The sequence below is a fragment of the Heterodontus francisci genome, chromosome 14 (genome assembly GCF_036365525.1).
Source record: "Heterodontus francisci isolate sHetFra1 chromosome 14, sHetFra1.hap1, whole genome shotgun sequence".
In the NCBI taxonomy this organism is placed as follows: Eukaryota; Metazoa; Chordata; class Chondrichthyes; order Heterodontiformes; family Heterodontidae; genus Heterodontus; species Heterodontus francisci.
This window is the reverse complement of record NC_090384.1, coordinates 20,246,712-20,271,113: the sequence shown is the minus strand read 5'-3', so window position 1 is coordinate 20,271,113 and position 24,402 is coordinate 20,246,712. Positions and strand designations below refer to the sequence as shown.

At 47.0% G+C, this 24,402-nt stretch overlaps 1 protein-coding gene across 2 annotated transcripts in view; it reads right to left on the bottom strand.

Annotated features, from left to right (window-relative positions):
- Nucleotides 1–4,238: 4,238 nt before the first annotated feature.
- Nucleotides 4,239–24,402, bottom strand: part of chid1 (chitinase domain containing 1) — a 151,860-nt gene continuing 131,696 nt past the window's right edge. For both annotated transcript variants that reach the window (XM_068046794.1, XM_068046795.1), the window contains 3 exons: nucleotides 21,757–21,837; nucleotides 21,145–21,187; nucleotides 4,239–4,573 (listed from right to left, as the gene is read on the bottom strand). In XM_068046794.1, the coding sequence (XP_067902895.1) occupies nucleotides 4,475–4,573; nucleotides 21,145–21,187; nucleotides 21,757–21,837 (223 nt within the window). In that variant the 3' untranslated portion in view covers nucleotides 4,239–4,474. The remainder of the gene's footprint in view (nucleotides 4,574–21,144; nucleotides 21,188–21,756; nucleotides 21,838–24,402) is intronic.

The following is a 24,402-nucleotide window of genomic DNA, read 5'->3' as shown; positions in this document are numbered from 1 at the left end:
ACTGAAAGGCAGACATGCCTGACAGGATATGCTGCTGCCTCACCCCCTTGCCACCGATTTGGTGGTCACTCCCTCCACACCAAGTGAAGCCTCTCGTGTTCCCACGTACAAGTCCCAAAAGGGAAATAAGATATACTCTTCTTGGTGGACTGAATGAGGCCATTGACAAACTTGCAGCACTGGATCCAGGTTCTGGGGGTGACCCACAGCTGCTGATCTCCTCTACTATCTCTGTCCAGGCTTGCTTGGTCAGTCGGGCTGATCTGCTCCTCCTGTCCCTTGGGAAGAGGACCTCCTGACTTCCCTTTTCAGCTTGGGAGAAGAACCTGCCGGGTGACATCGCTGAACCATGGGGTCACCCGGGATCTTCCTTCAGCCGTTTTTGGCGTTGCCTTCCGGTGAGTTCCTTGGTTGCTTTGTGCCTTCAGCAAAGGCAGTATCAGCAGGAAAACTAAAGGCAACAAGAACAGGATGCCCTTTGTTGAGGCAGCAACGAATGTAGAAATAAAAACAAAAAGTGCTGTAGGTCTGGCAGCATCTGTGGAGAGAGAAGCAAAGTTAGCATTTCAGGTCAGTGACCTTTCATGAGTGACCTTTTTTATGAGTTCTGATGAAAGGTCACTGACCTGAAACGTTAACTCTGCTTCTCTCACCACAGATGCTGACAGACCTGCTGAGTGTTTCCAGCATTTCTTGTTTTTATTTCAGATTTCCAGCATCTGCAGTACTTTGCTTTTATTATAGCAATGAATGCAGTGTTGGCAGCCCTTTAAATCTGGTGCCAGCAGCACCTGCCATGGCGTTAGCTAACGCTGAGCTTACCGTCTAGATTGCAAGGGATGGGACAGCTCATGCGCCTCGCATTCCTTAATTGGTTGGCCTCAAGATCACGTGCAGTCGGCTGCCTAACGCCCAATGAAAACGGCACCTACACTGTGACCCATGCCCTCAGGAGAAAATGCAGCCGAATTATCCCTCCTCTCTCCTCATTGTGTGCTTGCCCACACTCTCTCTCATCTCCCAGTGTCACCTTTCACACTGTGTCAATCAGACAAACCAAAAGCAGTGCCTCCCTCAGTCTTCCTCTTCCTTTTATTTCTCTTTTCCAAAATGTATATGTACATCGCGAGGGTTTCAGTAAAAGTGACCATTAAGTGTCAGAATGAACCCAACTGGTTCATCAATGCCCTTTAAGGACAGAACCCTGCTGCCCTTATGAAGTCTGGGCCTACTCAATTCTGGATCCATACCTACGTGATTGACTCTTATCTGTCCTCAGTTGCTTTAAATCAGGGCAACCAGGGATGAGCAATAAATTTGGGCTTGCCTGTGACACCCACATCTCAAGAATGAGTTTATAAAAAACCTTGAGAGTTGTGAAAACTCAGGCAACTAGAACAGGTGAAGAAAGATAGATAAACAGGAAACAGGAGACTGAAGCTGGAGTCACACAGCAGGTCAGACAGTAACTGTGGAGAAAACACCAGGCAGTTGATGTTTCAGGAAAAAAAAACCTTCCTCAGAAATGAAAGATATTGCAGGACAAAAACCTGGTGCTTGGGGAATCCTGCTGCTATCTAATACTACATCCCATACCAACACTGATGAAGCCACAATGCCCTTTCTAGAGAGATTTGTAAGGGAGATGCCACCTTGACACCTGACCAGGCCCCCCCCCCCACCCCCTATGCCCACAAAGGCTCTCATTGTAATGCCCTAGGAAGAAAGTGCTGCACAATCTACAGCAATACCTCATGCTGCACAACCAAGTGCAGTCATTATTGTTACATAAAGAAACAGGGCAGGCAGCCAGGCACAGCAAGATCCCACATGCAGCAAATGAAATAAACGATCAATCTATCGGTTTGTGGTGGTGATGATTGAGGGAAGAATGTCTTCAGTACTTCAAATAGCATCTTGCTGTTCAAGAAGGGGAGTAGAGACAGCCCTGGTAATTATAGACCTGTGAGCCTTACTTCGGTTGTGGGTAAAATGTTGGAAAAGGTTATGATAGGATTTATAATCATCTTGAAAAGAATAAGTTCATTTGCGATAGTCAGCACGGTTTTGTGAAAGGTAGGTCGTGCCTCACAAACCTTATTGAGTTTTTCGAGAAGGTGACCAAACAGGTGGATGAGGGTAAAGCCGTGGATGTGGTGTATATGGATTTCAGTAAGGCGTTTGATAAGGTTCCCCACGGTAGGCTATTGCAGAAAATACGGAAGTATGGGGTTGAAGGTGATTTAGAGCTTTGGATCAGAAATTGGCTAGCTGAAAGAAGACAGAGGGTGGTGGTTGATGGCAAATGTTCATCCTGGAGTTTAGTTACTAGTGGTGTACCGCAAGGTTCTGTTTTGGGGCCACTGCTGTTTGTCATTTTTATAAATGACCTGGATGAGGGTGTAGAAGGGTGGGTTAGTAAATTTGCGGATGACACGAAGGTCGGTGGAGTTGTGGATAGTGTCGAAGGGTGTTGTAGGGTACAGAGGGACATAGATAGGCTGCAGAGCTGGGCTGAGAGATGGCAAATGGAGTTTAATGCGGAGAAGTGTGAAGTGATTCATTTTGGAAGGAGTAACAGCAATGCAGAGTACTGGGCTAATGGGAAGATTCTTGGTAGTGTAGATGAGCAGAGAGATCTTGGTGTCCAGGTACATAAATCCCTGAAAGTTGCTACCCAGGTTAATAGGGCTGTTAAGAAGGCATATGGTGTGTTAGCTTTTATTAGTAGGGGGATCGAGTTTCGGAGCCACGAGGTCATGATGCAGCTGTACAAAACTCTGTGAGGCCGCACCTTGAGTATTGCGTGCAGTTCTGGTCACCGCATTATAGGAAGGATGTGGAGGCTTTGGAAAGGGTGCAGAGGAGATTTACTAGGATGTTGCCTGGTATGGAGGGAAGGTCTTACGAGGAAAGGCTGAGGGACTTGGGGTTGTTTTCGTTAGAGAGAAGGAGGAGGAGAGGTGACTTAATAGAGACATACAAGATAATCAGAGGGTTAGATAGGGTGGATAGTGAGAGTCTTTTTCCTCGGATGATGATGGCAAACACGAGGGGACATAGCTTTAAGTTGAGGGGTGAAAGATATAGGACAGATGTCAGAGGTAGTTTCTTTACGCAGAGAGTAGTAGGGGCGTGGAACGCCCTGCCTGCAACAGTAGTAGACTCGCCAACTTTAAGGGCATTTAAGTGGTCATTGGATAGACATATGGATGAAAATGGAATAGTGTAGGTCAGATGGTCGGCGCAACATCGAGGGCCGAAGGGCCTGTACTGCGCTGTAATGTTCTAATTCTAATTCTAAACATCTACCCAAACCATTGGAACAAGGTATATTAGTCTGGTAGGTTATAGTCTTATCTGAAAGACAGTTTAAGAGCAAGGATGTACAAGCAATGGTAAGGGCACAATATCCATCCACGAGCACATTGCTGGGAATAAGGGGTCCATCATGAAGAGACTAGACAACCTGAGGTTTTTTATTTGCATACTGAAGGTTAAAGGTTACAATATGGTAACTGATAAATTTCTCACCATCACAACAGGTCGAAATAGAGGCACAATAAGAATTAAAGGGGAGATTTAAATGTGGATATAATCTACCACAAACAGCTGTTAAAGTAGAGTCTAGATAAATTATTTTAACAAAGAATGAAATATTACTTCACAATGAAGAATATTATGGAGTATGGGGAGTGAGCTGGAGAGTGGGATTAGACTGGGTGACTCGTGGACACTGGCACAGACTTGATGCAGTCAATGTTCTCTTTCTGCTGTTAACTGAGCCAAGGACACATCAGTGATTCTGCTACCGTCTTTTCAGTAGCAACACATCGACCTGACTGTACACACAAGCAGCAATTTAAAAATCAATCCCTCTCATGATTGCATGCTCTGGGATTGTGCTCACTGATCCAGTCCTGGAAACAGCCCAACTCCCTGGAAATCAATGTACCTCAGTTATTCCCGAGGCCTGAAATTAGCATCAAATTCAGGCCTATCACCCAGGGCCTGGATTTGCTGGATCTGAGAAACCCTTTCCTCGAGTTGGGATTTCATCCCATCTCCAGTAGAAATCAGGACAGCACCAGAACCATAGGCAACTGGGACTCCTAAACTATTAGCACAGCCTGAGAGCCTGGTGACAGGGAGTTTGTCAATTGTGGAGAACAAAGAAAAACAGAATATAACTCAGTGATACAGAAAAATCCTTACTTAATTAAAAAAGAAAGCACAAGTGTACTAGAAACTTTTATTTAAAATTAAAATTCAACTTCTAGCTCCAGGTAAGAATTTTAGTATTTATTTAAACTTCAAATTCTTCCTTAAACTCAGCTGCAGCAACCATTTACTTCACTGGACACTGAAGCTGTGCAAAGTGACACTGTGATTGGTTCTGGTCATCTCATAGGGTGCTTGGAAACGCAGGCTCAATGCTGACAAGGGTGTGTCCATGTGGTGCTCAGCAGTCTTTTCATAGCAAGTCATAGAAATAGTCCAGCCCCTGTCCCAGTTCCCAGATAGATATCCCGGTGCCCAATTCTTTAGCCAGTTCCAACCGTGCTTGGATAGACTGTAAAAGAAGAACAGAAGGGATGAGTAAACCTGCTGTACACACTGCACAGCGCTCTGTGCTTTTAGCCATCAGTGCTGCTTGATTACAATGTACCACCTTCTCCATGGACATGTGGTCTGAATGTGGATCCAATAGAACTACAGTTTAATTACAGCAAATTTCAGCCACCGATCCACTGGCCCCTCTCAGGTCAAGCTCAGTGGTGTAGAGTGTTAGTGACCCTAAGCTCTCTATTCCCCATCCAGTTCACCTGCAGAGTACTGCTCACTTACCCAACCATCTCACCTCCTACACCTTGACCATCAACTTGTGGGTGATTTTGATCAACAAAGCTACTCCTGATGAGTGCTCATTACTCTTAGAGGACATGCCGCCGTCACCACTCTTAGAGGACATGCTGCAGTTATGTTTCAGCACAGGAGCAGCAAACCTACTAAAACAGTCAGTCCATGCAGACTGAATACTTCCTTGGACCTTGTTGGGAGCTGAACAGTTCGAATTAAGAGTAAGCAGTGAATTTGAAAAAAAGAGAAACTTTTTTTTTAAATGTTAAGTTGCTTCCACTTCTGGCCACTGTTAACAGATAGTAATAAAGCTGGGGAACTGGACGGCAAGGAGGCAACTTGTGGGAAGAGACACTAGAAGGTTCTAGAGAATATTCTCAATTGAGTTAAACTGGAGATTCAGAGGAAATGAACCTATGAACTCACTGAGCAGTCCAAGTTACAGCTCCCTGATTGGAAATTCATGGTGAGAAACTGAACCATCAGACAGACCAGGAAACTCTCCACTTTAATCAGCAGTATATGCTGACTTAGCCAATAATAGCCTGGATAAGGGAAAGGGAAGTACAAGTGGCTCAATGCTCCTGGATTTAGAAAGGAAAAATACATGTGGGGTTGTAGTTAGCGACTGTTATGCAATAAACCTCACTGACAATAACTGAATGTATGGTTGTCAGGTGAGCAAAGGGTTAGGCTCATTTGTGATGTCTTCCAATAGTTTGCCAAAACACATGTAGCATGTGCGGAGTTTCAGTCCAATATGAATCAGGATTCACTGGTGTAAGGAGGAGGTAGGAAATGGGGGAAAGCAAAAAAATTGCAGTAAGAAACCAGCTGATTCAGCAGAGGGCACAGTGTGCGCACGCATGTGTGTTTCACATGTACTGCCTGTATTTGTGTGTATGTATACATGTTGATTTGCCTCCTGTTCAAGTCATTGTTCTGGATCAGCACTGCGGCTCTCAGAATGCCAGGGTTCCTATGAAGTCTCAGAACATCAATCAACGAAAGGTTGGATCAGGCTTGTCCAAACTTTTCGCGTGGGGGGCCACATTCCCATTTTTATCTTACATGGGGGGGGCCAGTGAGACAACTTCAGAAAGATAAAGGCATTAATCAAAACGACAACAAAGCTGCATTGTTGTTAAGGAGTCTAATTTAATGACTTACTTTTTGGTCACTATGTTGGACACTGACTTAACGAGATACCTAGCAATTCTTTGCTTACATTAGTAGTCAATGTTTGTCCGCACACTTCCTGTAGTGATGCGGAATATTCTGGATAGATGTCATTCTGTCAAGAGTGATTGTGATCACTCTCGCTGTGTTCTCCTTTCCCTCACTCACTCTCTCTGTCTGTCCCCCCTTTGCCCTCACTCTCTCTCTGTCTGTCCCCCCTTTTCCCTCACTCTCTCTCTCTGTCCCCCCTTTTCCCTCACTCTATTTCTGTCCCCCCTTTTCTCACTCTCTCTCTCCCCCCTTTTCCTTCACTCTCTCTCTGTCCCCCTTTTCCCTCACTCTCTCTCCCTCTGTCCCCCCTTTTCCCTCACTCTCTCTCTCTGTCCCCCTTTTTCCTCACTCTCTCTCCCCCCTTTCCCTCATTCTCTCTCTCTCTCTGTCCCCCCTTTCCCTCACTCTCTCTCTCTATCCCCCCTTTCCCTCATTCTCTCTGTCCCCCCTTTCCCTCATTCTCTCTGTCCCCCCTTTCCCTCACTCACTCTCTCTCTCTCTCTCTCTGTCTGTCCCCCCTTTCCCTCACTCTCTCTCCCTCTCTGTCCCCCCTTTCCCACACTCTCTTTCCCTCTTTTTTAAAAGACTACTGGAAAATCCCGAATTGGTCCGAAGTTCAGAAACTGCTGTACCCGATGTCAGGATCTGCCAGCTGTCAAACTGACTTGCGATCTTTTTTAAAAGCCGGTCTGACTATGTGGAATTTCTCCAGTCGCGGACCCCTGGGGAGGATGTGGAACGGCCCCTGTTAGAGTTTACAGCTGCGGGCCGGATGAAAACCTTTGGTGGGTTGGATCCTGGCCCGCGGACCGTATGTTGGACAACCCTGGGTTAGGTAAACCATCTCCAAGCCATGGGACGAATTAAGGCGTTACATCAACCAAAACTGCCTCAAAATAACAATGTGGTTCTTCACACAGTTTTACTGAAGAAATTAGGACAGTACTGTACAGGGAATTCTGAATACAGAGTTTGGCCTCTGCCAGTGTTCCATTCCAATAACTTGCATCTTAGCATCTCTAATATTAAAGACAGTCCCAAGGTGTTCCATGCAGCAGAGAACAGACAGAGGAGCAGTGGAAGAATTCAGAGTGTGAACCAAAGCATGGTCAAAATGTTCAGCTTTTGAGGGTGCAGACAGAAGGAACAAGATTAAAAAGGATTAACAAAGGAGCATGAGGGGGCAGGATATGGGCAGATGAAAGCCTGAACACCAAGAGACATTTCAGGAAGCACAGTACAGCAATACAGCGCAGATACGGGGAGTGCGGCTGACAGCATCGTGAGGGGAGTGAGGAACATCGATACAGCGCAGACACGGGGAGAGACGCAGGGAGCATCGTGAGGGGAGGAGTGAGGAACATCGATACTGCGTAGACACAGGGAGAGGAGCAGGGAGCATCACGAGGGGAGTGAGGAACATCGATACAGCGCGGGCACGGGGAGAGACGCAGGGAGCATCGCGAAGGGAGTGAGGAACATCAATACAGCACAGACACGGGGAGAGACGCAGGGAGCATCGTGAGGGGAGGAGTGAGGAACATCGATACTGCGTAGACACAGGGAGAGGGGCAGGGAGCATCACGAGGGGAGGAGTGAGGAACATCGATACTGCGTAGACACAGGGAGAGAGGCAGGGAGCATCGTGAGGGGAGTGAGGAACATCAATAGAGCGCAGGCACGGGGAGAGAGGCAGGGAGCATCGCGACGGGAGTGAGCAACATCAATAGAGCGCAGGCACGGGGAGAGAGGCAGCGAGCATCGCGAGGGGAGTGAGGAACATCAATACAGCACAGACACGGGGAGAGAGACAGGGAGCATCGCGAGGGGAGTGAGCAACATCAATAGAGCGCAGGCACGGGGAGAGAGACAGGGAGCATCGCGAGGGGAGTGAGCAACATCAATAGAGCGCAGGCACGGGGAGAGAGGCAGGGAGCATCGCGAGGGGAGTGAGCAACATCAATACAGCACAGACACGGGGAGAGGGGCAGGGAGCATCGCGAGGGGAGTGAGCAACATCAATAGAGTGCAGGCACGGGAGAAGAGACAGGGAGCATCGCGAGGGGAGTGAGCAACATCAATACAGCACAGACACGGGGAGAGGGGCAGGGAGCATCGCGAGGGGAGTGAGCAACATCAATAGAGCGCAGGCACGGGGAGAGAGACAGGGAGCATCGCGAGGGGAGTGAGCAACATCAATAGAGCGCAGGCACGGGAGAAGAGACAGGGAGCATCGCGAGGGGAGTGAGCAACATCAATAGAGCGCAGGCACGGGGAGAGAGACAGGGAGGATCGCGAGGGGAGTGAGGAACATCAATAGAGCGCAGGCACGGGGAGAGCGGCAGGGATTTTAAAATGTGCAGGCAAAACAGTAATTGTTCAATGGGAAGCCTTCAAAGAGGATATGGTTCAGATCCAGGACACATTCCCATTCGGGCAAGAAAGGGAATCCAACGCTAGAGCTCCCAGGATAGCAGATACATGATTAGAAATTGGTTTGCTCTGACTTTTGTGTGCAGAGATCTGCCCGTGCCGTTTCCAAACGAGGTGGGCAGTGCATAAAATGTGTTTAGTTACCTCAGTTCCCTGATTGTAGTGGGACCTCAAGCAGCTCCCGCACTGCATTTCTCCCTGTAATGCTGCCAGTGATCTCTGCTCCTACTGTAGAGGTCGAGTAGCGTTCTGAATAAAGCACCTATTCCAGACAGCTTTCCATTTTTAAATCCACAGTCTTTATAAAAGGGACTGCAGACTGCTGGATAATCACAGTAAAGCACTGAGGGATAAGGAGGATATCACCAGTGAAAGGGCTCTTCCCCTTCAGTGACACCATCCTGGAGGCACTGGTCAGACAGGCAGAACCAGGAGAGAGGCCGTGCTCCCACTGAGAGGCAGTAAACCGTCACAAACGAGCCTCAAAAGGGAATGGGAGCAGGTGGCAAGGGTGGTTAATGCCCAGAGTGTTGCCCCAAGGGCATGGCAGCAGTGTGGAAAGAAGTTCAATGACCTCACTTCGGTGGTCAAGGTGAGTGAATGCATCTGCTCATCACATCTCAGACCCACCAGACCATTCACCTAACATTCTGCCCTCTCTCGTAGAAGGTGGCACACAACAGGCAGGAACGCGGAGGACCAGCACGTCAGCATCCCATCAACGTCCTCAAGGAGATGGCCCAATAAGTCATCGGGACCAATGCCACAAAGCCAGTGGCAGCCAGCACTGCCGAGGCCATTAAGGATGATAGCAAGTTACTGCCTGATGCACCTTGTCCACTCACACCTCAAACTCATCCTGAAAGTTGTCATGAAATGAAAACTGAAAATGAAGTGAACATGGACTTCCTGCTTTCCAGTGATTGATTTTGATCAAGGGGACTTTGTGATGGGGAGTCTAATATGGATACATTGTTGTGGAATGGTGGTCCATGTTGGGTTGGGTAGTTCCTATTAACTGAAGCAAAGCCTCACAATGCGGTCTCTCTCACTCCATCCAGTTGCACGTGATGGACGTGGTCTCCTCCCTGCCTCCTCCTCCTCTACCTCCCGAGGTGGCCTCCCAATCCCAGGAGGTGGTGGCTTGGCCGAGAATTGCAAGTGTGTGGAGGATGCAACACCACTACAAACGTGGACACCCTCTCAGCTGTGTACTGCAGAGAATCCCAAGGGATCTAAGCAGCAAAACTGTTGCTTGAGAAGACTGATGACTTGCTCCAGTGTTGTAGGTGTCTCCCATGGTCTCATTGGAGGCCCTCTGACCTCACATGGTGTGATGGCGAAAAGGTGTTATCAGCCACAAGTGGAGGGGGTAACCCCTTGCCGCCAAGCAGCCATCCTGTGGTGTGTCTTGGTGGCCCAAAGACAGCAGGTATTGTGGATTATCACAGGATAAAGCATTGTGCGTGCTACCAGGATAGTGGGCATTCACCGAGATGGATTTCTCGGTGTGGACGCAAACCAAGTTCAGAGCGTGGTAGCCACTGCGGTTGCAGTATCGTTTCCCATTGACATGGAGGCCCGCAGGAACATGTGGATGCAGTCAATAGAGCCCTGCATGAACAGGAAGCCTGCTATCCTTTCAAATCCACATGCCCTTTCAGTCTGGTGTTCCCTCTTCAGGGAGGAGAGGATGAAGTCTCCTCTCCTCGTGTACAGTGTCTCTGTGACCTCCCTGATGTATCTACGCATGGCGAGCTGTGACACATTGATGTAGTCTGCTTCTGACTGGAGGAAGCCTGTTGGGTAGAATGTAAGGTAAACGGTGACTTCAAGGCCGATGGGAGAGCCCTGCTTTGAAGCTCCAGGTCAGTGTGAATCAGGTAGCACAACTCCTGGCTCATGGCCAAGTAGGAATGGTGCTCCTGGAACATCCTTTATGGGTTCTGCCTTCCTGTGTCACCAGAATCGTCCAAACACCTCCAGCAACTCGCCAGTGTTTCCAAAAACTCAACATAAGTACATCAAAAGGATCTCAGCTTCAACTTGTTAAATGGCCCTTTAAACAACCCTAGAACAGGGACCATCTTGCTTCATAACGCTTGTTGTTTCAGGAGTGAATAACAAAAATGTTGCGTTAACCAAATTTGGTATCCTAGCGTTGCATCACCCCACTCGTATCAGGGACAATATGATATTGCACTTTCAGTATCTTTGGGTGGATGCAGGGGATGCACCACACGGGAAGTGGCCAGCATTGCATTGCATATATGAAAACTCAGGATGGCCTTCATTGCGCTGCTAGAAGTTGCGATATGCAAATGAATTTCATGCCCATAGAGATTAAAATGAAACTGTAAAAGGTTTGTGACAAGTGTAAGCTTCATAACTTAACAGAAAACCAAGTTAAATACAGGAAGTGCAGAGATTTTAAAAAGGGAATAAGAGGGGCAAAGGGAGGGTATGAGAATATAGTTCAGTGAATGCATTTTATAGGTCAGTATGTTGAGGAACCAACTGGAGAATAGGCCACTTTAGATCTAGTACTTGGCAACAAGGCAGGGTTAATTAATAACTTTGTTGTAAAGCAGCCTCTGGGGAAATGTGATCACAATATTGAGCTTGAGATTGATTTAGTGAAGTCTAAAACTGGGGTCTTAAATCTGAACCAAGCGAACTACATAGGTGTGAGTGGCAAGTTGGCTAAGGTAGATTGGGAAACTAGATTAAAAGATATGATGGTAGATAAGGATGACAAACATTTAAAGAAATAATTCATACTTCACAACAAATATGCATTCATTTAAAACCCCACAGGAAAAATGATCCAACTGTGGCTAACCAGAGAAGTTAAGGATAGTATTAGATTACAGGAAAAGGTTTAGATATGGAGATGTGCCAGAGGACTGGAGAACTGCAAATGTACATCCCTATTCAAAAACAGAGAGGGGGATAAACCCAGCCATTTCAGGCCAATCAGCCTAATGGTGGTGGTGGGAAACTAAAAAGACAATAACCTGGGACAAATTAATTGGCACTTGGAAAAAGTATGGGCTAATAAATGGAAGTCAGCATGGATTTGTTGAAGGCAAATCATGTTTGACGAACTTGATCAAGTTCTCTGATGAAGTAATGGAGAGATTTGATAAGGGTAGTGCGGTTCATATTGCGCATTTGGACTTTCAAAAGGTGTTTGATAAAGTACCACATAATAGACTTGTTAGCAAAAGTAAGGATCGTGGAATTAAGGGTCAGCGGCAGAATGGATACGAAGTTGGCTAAGGGAGAGAAATTACAGCAGTAGTGACAGCTGTTTTTCACACTAGAGGGAAGTATAAAAGCAGGACAAATTCAACTGGGCTGATTACCACCCCTTTAGTCGACTCTCAATCATCAGCAAAGTGATGGAAGATTTTGTCGACATCAAACAGCACAAACAGTAATAATCTGCTCACCAATGTTCAGTTTGGGTTCCACCAGGGCCACTCAGCTCCTGACCGCATTAAAGCCTTGGTTCAAATACGGACAAGAGAGCTGAATTCCAGAGGTGAGGCGAGAGTGACTGCCCTTGACATCAAGGCAGCATTTGGCTGGGTGTGCCATCAGGGAGCCCTAGCCAAACTGAAGTCAATGGGAATCAAGGGGAAAACTCTCCACTGATTGGAGTCATACCTAGTACAAAAGGAAGATGGTTTTGGTTGTTGGAGGCCAGTCATTTCAGCTCCAGGAAATCGCTGCATGAGTTCCTCAGGGTAGTGTCACAGAATCCCAGAATAATAGTGCAGAAGAGGCCCTTCGGCCCATCGAGTCTGCACCGATGCATTAAAGACACCTGACCTGTCTACCTAATCCCATTTGCCAGCACTTGGCCCATAGCCTTGAATGTTATGACGTGCCAAGTACTCAGCCAGGTACTTTTTAAAGGATGTGAGGCAACCTGCCTCTACCATCCTCCCAGGCAGTGCATTCCAGATCGTCACCACCCTCTGGGTAAAAAAGTTCTTCCTCAAATCCCCCTTAAACCTCCTGCCCCTCACCTTAAACTTGTGTCCCCTCAGAACTGACCCTTCAACTAAGGGGAACAGCTGCTCCCTATCCACCCTGTCCAGGCCCCTCATAATCTTGTACACCTCGATCAGGTCACCCCTCAGTCTTCTCTGCTCCAGCGAAAACAACCCAAGCCTACCTCTCTTCATAGCTTAAATGTTCCATCCCAGGCAACATCATGGTGAATCGTCTCTGCACCCCCTCCAGTGCAATCACATCCTTCCTATAATGTGGCGACCAGAATTGCACACAGTACTCCAGCTGTGGCCTTACCAAAGTTCTATACAACTCCAACATGACCTCCCTGCTTTTGTAATCTATGCCTCGCTTGATAAAGGCAAGTGTCCCATATGCCTTTTTCACCACCCTATTAACCTGCCCTTCTGCCTTCAGAGATCTATGGACAAACGCGCCAAGGTCCCTTTGTTCCTCGGAACTTCCCAGTGTCATGCCATTCATTGAATACTTTCGTGTCACATTACTCCTTCCAAATTGCATCACCTCACACTTTTCAGGGTTAAATTCCATCTGCCACTTTTCTGCCCATTTGACCATCCCGTCTATATCTTCCTGTAACCCAAGACTCTCAACCTCACTGTTAACCACTCAGCCAATCTTTGTGTCATCCGCGAACTGACTGATCCTAATCCCCACATAGTCATCTATGTCGTTTATATAAATGACAAACAGGGGACCCAGCACAGATCCCTGTGGTACGCCACTGGACACTGGCTTCCAGTCACTAAAACAGCCGTCTGTCATCACTCTCTGTCTCCTACAGCTAAGTCAATTTTGAATCCACCTTATCAAGTTACCTTGTATCCCTTGTGCATTTGCTTTCTTGATAAGTCTCCCATGTGGGACCTTGTCAAAGGCTTTGCTGAAATCCATGTAAACTACATCAACTGCCCTACCCTCATCTACACATCTGGTCACATGCTCAAAAAATTCAATGAAATTTGTTAGGCATGACCGTCCTCTGACAAAGCCATGCTGACTATTCTTAATCAAATTTTGCCTCCTCCTGAAGTCCCCAGCATCACAGATGCCAGACTTCAGCCAATTCGATTTACTCCGCGTGATATCAAGAAACGACTGAAGGCACTGGACAGTGCAAAAGCTATGGGCCCTGACAATATTCCGGCAATAGTACTGAAGACATGTGCTCCAGAACTTGCCGCGCCCCTAGCCAAGCTGTTCCAGTACAGCTACAACACTGGCATCTACCCTGCAATGTGGAAAATTGCCCAGGTATGTCCTGTACACAAAAAGCAGGACAAGTCCAACCCGGCCGATTACCGCCATCAGTATACTCTCAATCATCAGTAAAGTGATGGAAGGTGTCATCAACAGTGCCATCAAGCGGCATTGGCTTAGCAATAACCTGCTCAGTGACGCTCAGTTAGTGTTCCGCCAGGGTCACTCAGCTCCAGACCTCATTACAGCCTTGGTTCAAACATGGACAAAAGAGTTGAACTCAAGAGGTGAGGTGAGAGTGACTGCCCTTGACATCAAGGCAGCATTTAATCAAGTATGGCATCAAGGAGCCCGAGCAAAACTGAGGTCAATGGGAATCAGAGAGAAAACCCTACGCTGGCTGGAGTCATACCTATCACAAAGGAAGATGGCTGTGGTTGTTGGAGGTCAATCATCTGAGCTCCAGGACATCATTGCAGGAGTTCCTCAGGGTAGTCTCCTAGGCCCAACCATCTTCAGCTGCTTTATCAATGACCTTCCTTCAATCATAAGGTCAGAAGTGGGGATGTTCGCTGATGATTGCACAATATTCGTGACTCCTCAGATACTGAAGCAATCCATGTAGAAATGCAGCAAGACCTGGACAATATCCAGGCTTGGGCTGATAAGTGGCAAGTAACATTCGCGCCACACAAGTGCCAGACAATGACCATCTCCAACAAGAGAGAATCTACCCATCTCCCCTTGACATTCAACGGCATTACCATCGCTGAATCCCCCACTATGAACATCCTAGGGGCTACCATTGACCAGAAACTGAACTGGAGTAGCCATGTAAATACCGTGGCTACAAGAGCAGGTCAGAGGCTTGGAATCCTGAGGCGAGTAACTCACCTCTTGACTCCCCAAAGCCTGTCCACCATCTACAAGGCACAAGTCAGGATTGTGATGGAATACTCTCCACTTGCATGGATGTGTGCAGCTCCAACAACACTCAAGAAGCTCGACACCATCCAGAACAAAGCAGCCCGCTTGATTGGCCCCCCATCTACAAACATTCACTCCCTCCACCACTGACACACAGTGGCAGCAGTGTGTACCATCTACAAGATGCACTGCAGCAATGCACCAAGGCTCCTTAGACAGCACCTTCCAAACCCGCGACCTCTACCAATTAGAAGGACAAGGGCAGTAAATACATGGGAACACCACCACCTGCAAGTTCTCCTCCAAGTCACAGACCATCCTGACTTGGAACTATATCGCCGTTCCTTCACTGTCGCAGGGTCAAAATCCTGGAACTCCCTTCCTAACAGCACTGTGGATGTACCTACCCCACATGGACTGCAGCGGTTCAAGAAGGCAGCTCACCGCCACCTTCTCAAGGGCAATTAGGGATGGGCAATAAATGCTGGTCTGGCCAGCGACGCCCACATCCCATGAATGAATAAAAAAAAAAGCGGAGATAGATTCTCTCCTTCAGAATTTTCTCTAATAGTTTCCCTACCGCTAACGCGAGACTCACTTTTCTATAGTTCCCTGGCTCATCTCTACAACCTTTCTTAAATAGTGGGACCACATTAGCTGTTCTCCAGTCCTCTGGCACCTCCCCCGTGGCCAGAGAGGAATTAAAAATTAGGGTCAGAGTCCCTGCAATCTCCACCCTTACCTCCCACAGCATCCTGGGACACAAATCGTCCGGACCTGGAGATTTGTCTACTTTTAAGCCTGCCAAAACCTCCAATGCCTTGTCACTCCCTATGATGATTTGCTCAAGAACCTCACAGTCTCTCTCTCTCTGAGTTCCATATCTACATCCTCATTCTCTTGGGTGAAGACAGATGTGAAGTATTCATTCAACACCCTACCAATGTCCTCTGGCTCCACCCACAGATTTCCCCCTTGGTCCCTAATGGGTCCTACTCTTTCCTTGGTTATCTTCTTCCCATTGATATACTTATAGAATATCTTGGGATTTTCCCTACTTTTACCAGCTAGAGCTTTCTCATATCCCCTCTTTGCTCTCCTAATTGCTTTCTTAAGCTCCATCCTACACTTTCTGTACTCCACTAATGCTTCCGTTGATTTGCTCTCCTTGTATTTGCTAAAAGCCTCTCTTTTCCTTCTCATTGTACCCTGAATGTTTCTGGTCCATCCATGGTTCTCTGGGCTTGGTGCTCCTACCTGTTACCCTAGAGAGAACATATTGGGCCTGTACCCCCCCCCCCCCCATCTCCTTTTTGAATGCCCTCCACTGCTCTTCTGTAGATTTCCCGACAAGTAACTCTTTCCAGTCTACCTTGGCCAGATCCTGCCTTATTTTACTAAAGTTCGCTCTCCCCCAATCCAAAACGTTTTTTTACAACTTGTCTACTTTTTTCTCCATAACAAGCTTAAATTGTAGGTCCAGCACTGCACCCTCCCGAGTTGGATCCTCGACATATTGAGCTAAAAAGTTCTTCTGTATACATTTTAAGAACTCCACTCCATCTAAGCCCTTAACATGATGACTATCCCAATTAATGTTGGGAAAGTTGAAATCACCTAATATAATTACCCCATTATACGGCTCAACCGTCTTCAGCTGCTTAATCAATGACCTTCCCTCCATCATAAGGTCGGAAGTGGGGATGTTTGCTGATGATTGTACAATGTTCAGTTCCATTTGCAACTCCTCAGATACTGAAGCAGTCAGTGCCTGCTTGCAGCAAGACCTGGGCAACATCCAGGCTTGGGCTGATAAGTGGCAAGTAACGTTCGCACCACAGGCAATGACCATCTCCAACAAGAGAGAATCTAACCATCCCCCATTGATGTTAAGGAAGTATTACCATTGCTGGATCCCTCACCATCAATATCCTGGGGGTTATCACTGATGAGAAACTTAACTGGACCAGACGTGATGTAAGAGATCACATGTGAGAGAGACTTGGAGGGAGATAGAGTCAGAGTTATACAGCACAGAAACAGGCCCTTTGACCCTCGTATCCGTGCTGGCTATCAAGCACCTATCGATTCTAATCCCAATTTTCCAGCACTTGGCCCATAGCCTTGTATGTTATGGCGTTTCAAGTGGTCATCAAAATACTTGTTAAATGTTGTGAGGGTTCCTGCCTCTACTGCCCCTTCAGGCAGTGCATTGCAGATTCCAACCTCCCTCTGGGTGAAATTTTTTTTCCCTCAAATCCCCTCTAAACCTCCTGCCCCTTACCTTAAATCTATGCCCCCTGGCTATTGACACCTCCGCTAGGGGAAAAAGTTTCTTCTTACCTACCCTATCTGTGCCCCTCATAATGTTGTATGCCTCAATCAGGTCCCCCTTCAGCCTTCTCTGCTCCAAGGAAAACAACCCTAGCCTATCTAGTCTCTTCATAGCTGAAATGCTCCAGCCCAGGCAACATCCTGGTGAATCTCCTCTGCACCCTCTCCTGTGCAATCACATCCTTCCTATAGTGCGGCGACCAGAACTGTACACAGTATTCCAGCTGTGGCCTAACTAGCGTTTTATACGGATCCATCATAACCTCCCTGCTCTTATATTCTAAGCCTCGGCTAATAAAGGCAAGTATTCCATATGCCTTCCGAACCACCTTATCGACCTGTGCTGCAGCCTTCAGTGATCTATGGACAAGTGCACCAAGGTCCCTCTGGCCTTCTATTCCCTAGGGTCCTAACATCCATTGTATATTCCCTTGCCTTGTTAGACCTCCCAAAATGCATCACCTCATACTTCTCAGAATTAAATTCCACTGCTCTGTCCATCTTACCAGCCCATTGATATTGTCCTGTAATCTAAGGCTTTCCTCCTCACTATTGACACCACCACCAATTTTCGTGTCATCTGCGAACTTATTGATCATACCTCCTATATTCACATCGAAATCATTAATGTACACTACAAACAGCAAGGGTCCCAGCACTGATCCCTGTGGTACACCACTGGTCACAGGCTTCCACTAGCAAAAACAACCCTCAACCATTACTCTCTGCCTCCTGCCACTAAGCCAATTTAGGATCCAATTTGCCAAATTGTCCTGGATCCCATGGGCTCTTACCTTCTTAACCAATCTCCCATGCAGCAGCTCATCAAAAGCCTTACTGAAGTCCATCTAGACTACATCAACTGCTTTACCCTCATCTACACACCTCGTCACCTCCTCGAAAAATTCAATCAAATTTGTTAGACATGATCTCCCCCTCACAAAGCCATGCTGACTAACATTGATTAATCCCTGCCTCTCCAAGTGGAGATTAGTGCTGTCCCTCAGAGTTTTTTCCCCAATAGTTTCCCTACCACTGATGTTAGACTCACTGGCCTGTAATTACCTGCTACCCTTCTTGAATAATGGTATCACATTTGCTGTTCTCCAGTCCTCTGGCACCTCTCCTGTGGCCAGAGTGGATTTGAAAATTTGTGTCAGAACCCCTGCAATCTCCTCCCTTGCCTCACATAACAGCCAGGCATCCATCTCATCTGGGCCTGGGGATTTATCCACTTTTATGCCCACTAAAACTGCTAATACCTCCTCCCTTTCAATGTTAATTTGTTTAAGTATATCACAATCCCTCTCCCAGATCTCTACCTACATGGTCCTTCTCCATAGTGAACACAGATAAAAAGTAATCATTTAAAGCCTCACCTACGTCCTCCGGCTCCACACACTCCACTTTGGTCCCTAATGGGCCCCACTCTTTCCCTGGTTAGCCTCTTGCCCTGAACATACTTGTAAAACGCCTTGGGATTTTCCTTTATCTTGCCCGCCAGTGTTTTCTCATGCCCCCTCTTCGCTCTCCAAATTACTTTCAGTACCCCCCTACACTTTCTGTACCCCTCTAGTGCCTCTGCTGTTTTCAGCCTTCTGAATCTGCCATAAGCCTCCTTTTTTTCCCTTTATCTAATCCTCTACATCCCTTGACATCCAGTGTTCCCTGGACTTGTTGGTCCTACCCTTCACCTTAATGGGTACATGTTGGCCCTGAACTCTCACTGTTTCCTTTTTGAATGGCTCCCACTGGTCTGAAGTAGACTTTCCTACAAGTAGCTGCTCCCAGTCCACTTTGGCCAGATCCTGTTTTATCATATTGAAATCGGCCTTCCCCCAATTCAGTACCTTTATTTCCGGTCCATCTTTGTCCTTTTCCACAACTACCTTAAACCTTAGAGCTATGGTCACTGTCCCTGAAAAGCTCCCCCACTGACACTTCTACCACTTGTCCGGCTTCATTCCCTAGGATTAGGTCCAGTACCACCGCTTCTCTTGTAGAACTTTCTACGTGCTGTCTCAAAAAGTTCTCCTGCATGCATTTTAAGAATTCCGCCCCCTTTAAGCCTTTTGTGTAAGACTATCCCAGTTAATTTGGGGAAGTTGAAATCCACTACTATTATTACCCTATTATTTTTACACCTCTGTGAGATTTGCCTAGATATCTGCTCCTCCATCTCTCCCTGACTGTTCGGGGGCCTGTAGTATACTCCCCGAAAAGCGATTGCCCCCTTTTTGTTTTTAAGTTCTACCCATATGGCCTCATTTGAGGAACCTTCTAAGATATCATCCCTCCTTACTGCAGTAATTTACTCCTTGATCAACAGTGCAAAGCCACCTCCTCTTTTACACCCCCATGTTACACCTGAAGATTCTTTACCCTGGAATATTGAGCTGCCAGTCCTGTCCTTCCCTCAACCATGTCTCTTTGATAGCAATAATATCATATTCCCATATGTTAATTAATGCTCTCAATTCATCTGCCTTATTTGTAAGACTCCTCGTGTTAAAGTAGATGCAGTGCAGCCAATTCACTTGTGCCTTAACAGGTCTATATTTGCTCTGCCTTCTAGACTGACTTAGTTTCTCTTCTATATTTGACCTCCTACTGTATCTCCACTCTGTATTCCATCCCCCTGCCAAATTAGTTTAAACCCCCCCAACAGCACTGGCAAACCTCCCTGCAAGGATGTTGGTTACGTTCAGGGTCAGGTGCAACCCGTCCGACTTGCACAGGTCCCCACCTTCGCCAGAAACACGCCCCGTGATCCAGGAAACTAAAGCCCTCCCTCCTGCACCATCTGCTCTATCCTCCTATTCCTATACTCACTAGCACGTGGCACCAGGAGTAATCCAGAGATTACAACCTTTGAGGTCCTGCTTTTTAATCTGCTACCTAGCTCCCTAAATTATTGTTGCAGGACCTCATCCCTCTTTCTACCTATGTCGTTAGTACCAATGTGAACCACAACCTTTGACTGTTTACACTCCCCCTTCAGAATGTCCTGCAGCCGCTCCGTGACATCCTTGACCCTAGCACCAGGGAGCCAACATACCATCCTGGAGGAACGTTTGCGGCCACAGAAACGCCTATCTGTACCCCTTACGATAGAATCCCCTATCGCTATAGCTCTCCCACTCCTTTTCCTCCCCTCCTGTGCAGCTGAGCCACCCGTGGTGTCACAGACTTGGCTCTTGCTGCATTCCAGAGAAGCTATCTCACCCAACAATATCCAAAGCGGATCATTCTGCAGCGAGTAACTCACCTCCTGACCCGCCAAAGCTTGTCCACCATCTACAAGGTAGAAGTCAGGAGTGTGATGGAATACTCTCCACTTGCCTGGATAAGTGCAGCTCCAACACTTAAGAAGCTTGACACCATTCAAAATGAAGCAGCCTACTTGATCAGCACCCCATCCACCACCTTAAACTTTCATTCCCTTCACCACTGGCACAGAGCAGCAGCAGTGTGTACCATCTACAAGATGCACTGTAGCAACTCACCAAAGCTCTTTCGATAGCACATTCCAAAAACACGACCTCTACCACCTAGAAGGACAAGGACAGCAGACCACCCACCTGCATGTTCCTCTCCAAGCCACACACAACTTCCTGTCTTGGAACTATATTGCGTTCCTACACTATTGCTGGGTCAAAATCCTGGAACAGGAGGATGGAGACCTCAGGAGATTCCCAAAAGAACCAGAGTAACACAAGGAACCAACTTTTTATGTCGCAAGTTGTGATCTGAATTGCATTGCCTGGAAGTTTTAGGAGTGGCACGAATTGGATTGGTCTTTCAAATAGCTGGCAAAGGCAGGCTCAGCTCAAAGATCCCGTTCTGTCTTTATCGTAGAATGATTCTGTGAAATATGTCGCACCCTGTGAGGGAATTTACAGGAGGGATTCCATTACCACAGGGACCGAGGGTAGAGCTGGCACTGCATTTTCCCAGTTCAGATTCATCCCAACCAACACTGACAGAATGTTGGGAAGTATATCAATCTGCACCACTGCCAATAGACTGGCTACAAGCCCAGCTGAGTAAAACAGCATTACAAAGTTTCCGTAGCAGTTATTGCAGAAGTGTTAATGAGATCCATTAACTTCTTACCTTTAATGTTGGGTAAAACACAACATGTTTCCCCCCCTGGTACCTGAAAAAAAAATTACATTGTTCAAAGTGGGTTTTTAACAGCGATTCACAAGCCATCTTTAACCCCTCTATACACACTCATCACCCGGCAACCCCTCTCCACCCGGGTCGTCACCCGGCAACCCCTCTCCACCCGGGTCATCACCCGGCAACCCCTCTCCACCCGGGTCGTCACCCAGTTAGCCCTCTATACCCAGTCATCACCCAGTATCCTCTCTATAAACGGCTCACCCAGTTAGCCCTCTATACCCAGTCATCACCCAGTATCCTCTCTATAAACGGCTCACCCATTAACCCCTCTATACCCAGTCATCACCCAGTAACCTCTCTATACACGACTCATCACCCCTTAACCCCTCTCTACCCAGATAATCGCTCACAAGTTTGTGAAATTTTATACGGTAGTTAATGTTCCAGCTCAGCATTGCAGTGATGGACACCTCAGGGAGAATTGCTGAGGATTAGGAGAGTGAGAGAGAGAGTAGGCAAGTGGAGAAGAGCATAGGTGCAGGAAATATCAAGGAAGTTTAATGACCTGCTTTTTAAGAGAACTTTATTTTTTAATCTCACCTTTTATAATCGAAGTAATGCTCAGCGATTTGCTCATCCCAATGCAGCTTTGCCTTGTGATCTTTCAGAATCTCTATATATCTGAAAAATGAAAACTAAGGTCATTGATTTGTTGATTCTGAGCTCAGACATTAATAGCAGTGATAATTATCATGGTAGCCCCCAGTTTGTAGTCCTATTCCCTCTGAGCACAAGCTCCAATGTAATGTACCTAACTGAACGTACACCTCCTCAGAAACGATAGGGGGCTCCTTAAGGCTTGCAATTTAACTTAACTCTTCACTCTTTGGAAGACTAAGTGATCATGGATCTCCTCCTACTGATGTACGAAGGACGTAGCTCACTCTGGATTGTATTGTAGAAACATAGTAGGAGGTCATTTGGCCCGTCATTTCTGTGCTAGTCTTTGAAAATGCAGTGATGCTTAGTCCCACATCCCCAATCTTTGTTAACAGAATCATAGAAACGGTTGCCTGATAAAAAAGTCTAAACAGGTCAAGACTAGAGCAGGCAGTCTTGCCACATCACTGGGCCTACACATACCAGACCCCAAATTTGACTGTTTTGCATGGTGTTTCTGCCTCAACCAAGTTCACCCCTGTTCAGAACTACAACAATGCTGCCAGTGTCACATCTTCTGCACGTGAAGACAGTGGGCTGTGTGAGGTGGCTGGAGGTACTGTCTGATATACTATCCAATTCTTGTGACTGGGTGACTGGCATCACTAGGTGGTTTGGATTTTCATTTTTTATTCAGCATATAGTATAAATGAAGTATCACAAGGTGACAAGCTGGAGGCCACAAGTGTAGCCAGTGAGGACGGAACGCTCTGCTGTGGGTGAGGAGTGTCAAGTACTCAAACCTCCCCAAGTTGGACACATGAATACAAGGAGTATGTCAGCATTTGCTGCTCACTGAGCCACACTTACCCTACTCACAACCACATGTGCTGTGAGATACCGACACCCCATTAAACTATAACTTTACTGCAGCATGTGTGAAATGTAATTATCAAAAAATTAGTTTCTGTTTGCCTCTGAGTGGATACGTTTAGCAAGCTACAGATCAGCCCATCACTCTGATACCTCCCAAAAACTGCAAACTATTCACTTGAATGATGCATTTGACCCCTGTCATTGATTATCCAGTGACCCCACCTCCCGACAGTGTGTATTGGTGTTGGTGCTCGGATATGTTGCACTCCTGTGCACCTCCCCCCACCACAGCAATTACCAATCAGAACAAGTTTACAGCAAACCACAGGCAAGCAAATCAAAACTGAAGAGGAATCAACAACTGCAAAAGAGGCAAAAAAGCAGGGAGGTAGCTATGGTGAGGTGGAGGCAGCATCTGTGGAGAGAGAAGCAGAGTTAATGTTTCAGGTCTGTCACTGCAGTTCTGATGAAAGGTCACAGACCTGAAATGTTAACTTTGCATCTTGCGCCACAGATGCCGCCAGACCTGCTGAGTGTTTCCAGCACTTTCTGTTTTTATTTCAGATTTCCAGCATCTGCAGTATTTTGCTTTTATCCAAATCGAACAAACCATATTGCAATAGCATACCATTATATATAGCTGGTACTGAGCAAAACTGAACATTAACGCCAAATACAGGACAAAAAACTCTGTGCAGCAGGCCTGTACAAGCAGCCTCATTGTGTCTTCAGCTATTTAGTGCAAAATCCTTTCCATAAATCCCCAATATGACTGCCATTGAAAAACTGCCTCACTCATCCGTGCAGATTGTGAGTTATTCCAATTGAATTCAAAGGCGTTAATGGAAGAAGCCTGGGGAACCATCAATAGAGGAGGGGGCAAGGCAATCCCATGCCTCTACATGAGGAGCTGAAGACCTGTGCTCCAGAACTAGCCGTGCCCCTAGCCAAGCTGTTGCAGTACAGCTACAACACTGGCATCTACCCTGCAATGTGGAAAGTTGCCCAGGTACGTCCTGTACACAAAAAGCAGGACAAGTCCAACCCGGCCAATTACCGCCACATCAGCCTACTCTCAATCATCAGTAAAGTGATGGAAGGTGTCATCAACAGTGCCATCAAGCGGCACTTGCTTAGCAATAACCCGCTCAGTGACGCACAGTTTGGGTTCCGCCAGGGCCACTCAGCTCCAGACCTCATTACAACCTTGGTTCAAACATGGACAAAAGAGCTGAACTCAAGAGGTGAGGTGAGAGTGACTGCCCTTGACATCAAGGCAGCATTTGACCGAGTATGGCATCAAGGAGCCCTAGCAAAACTGAGGTCAATGGGAATCAGGGGGAAAACTCTCCGCTGGTTGGAGTCATACCTAGCGCAAAGGAAGATGGCTGTGGTTGTTGGAGGTCAATCATCTGAGCTCCAGGACATCACTGCAGGAGTTCCTCAGGGTAGTGTCCTAGGCCCAACCATCTTCAGCTGCTTCATCAATTACCTTCCTTCAATCATAAGGTCAGAAATGGGGATGTTCGCTGATGATTGCACAATGTTCAACACCATTCGTGACTCCTCAGATACTGAAGCAGTCCATGTAGAAATGCAGCAAGACTTGGGCTGATAAGTGGCAAGTAACATTCGCGTCACACAAGTGCCGGGCAATGACCATCTCCAACAAGTGAGAATCGAACCATCACCCCTTGACATTCAATGGCA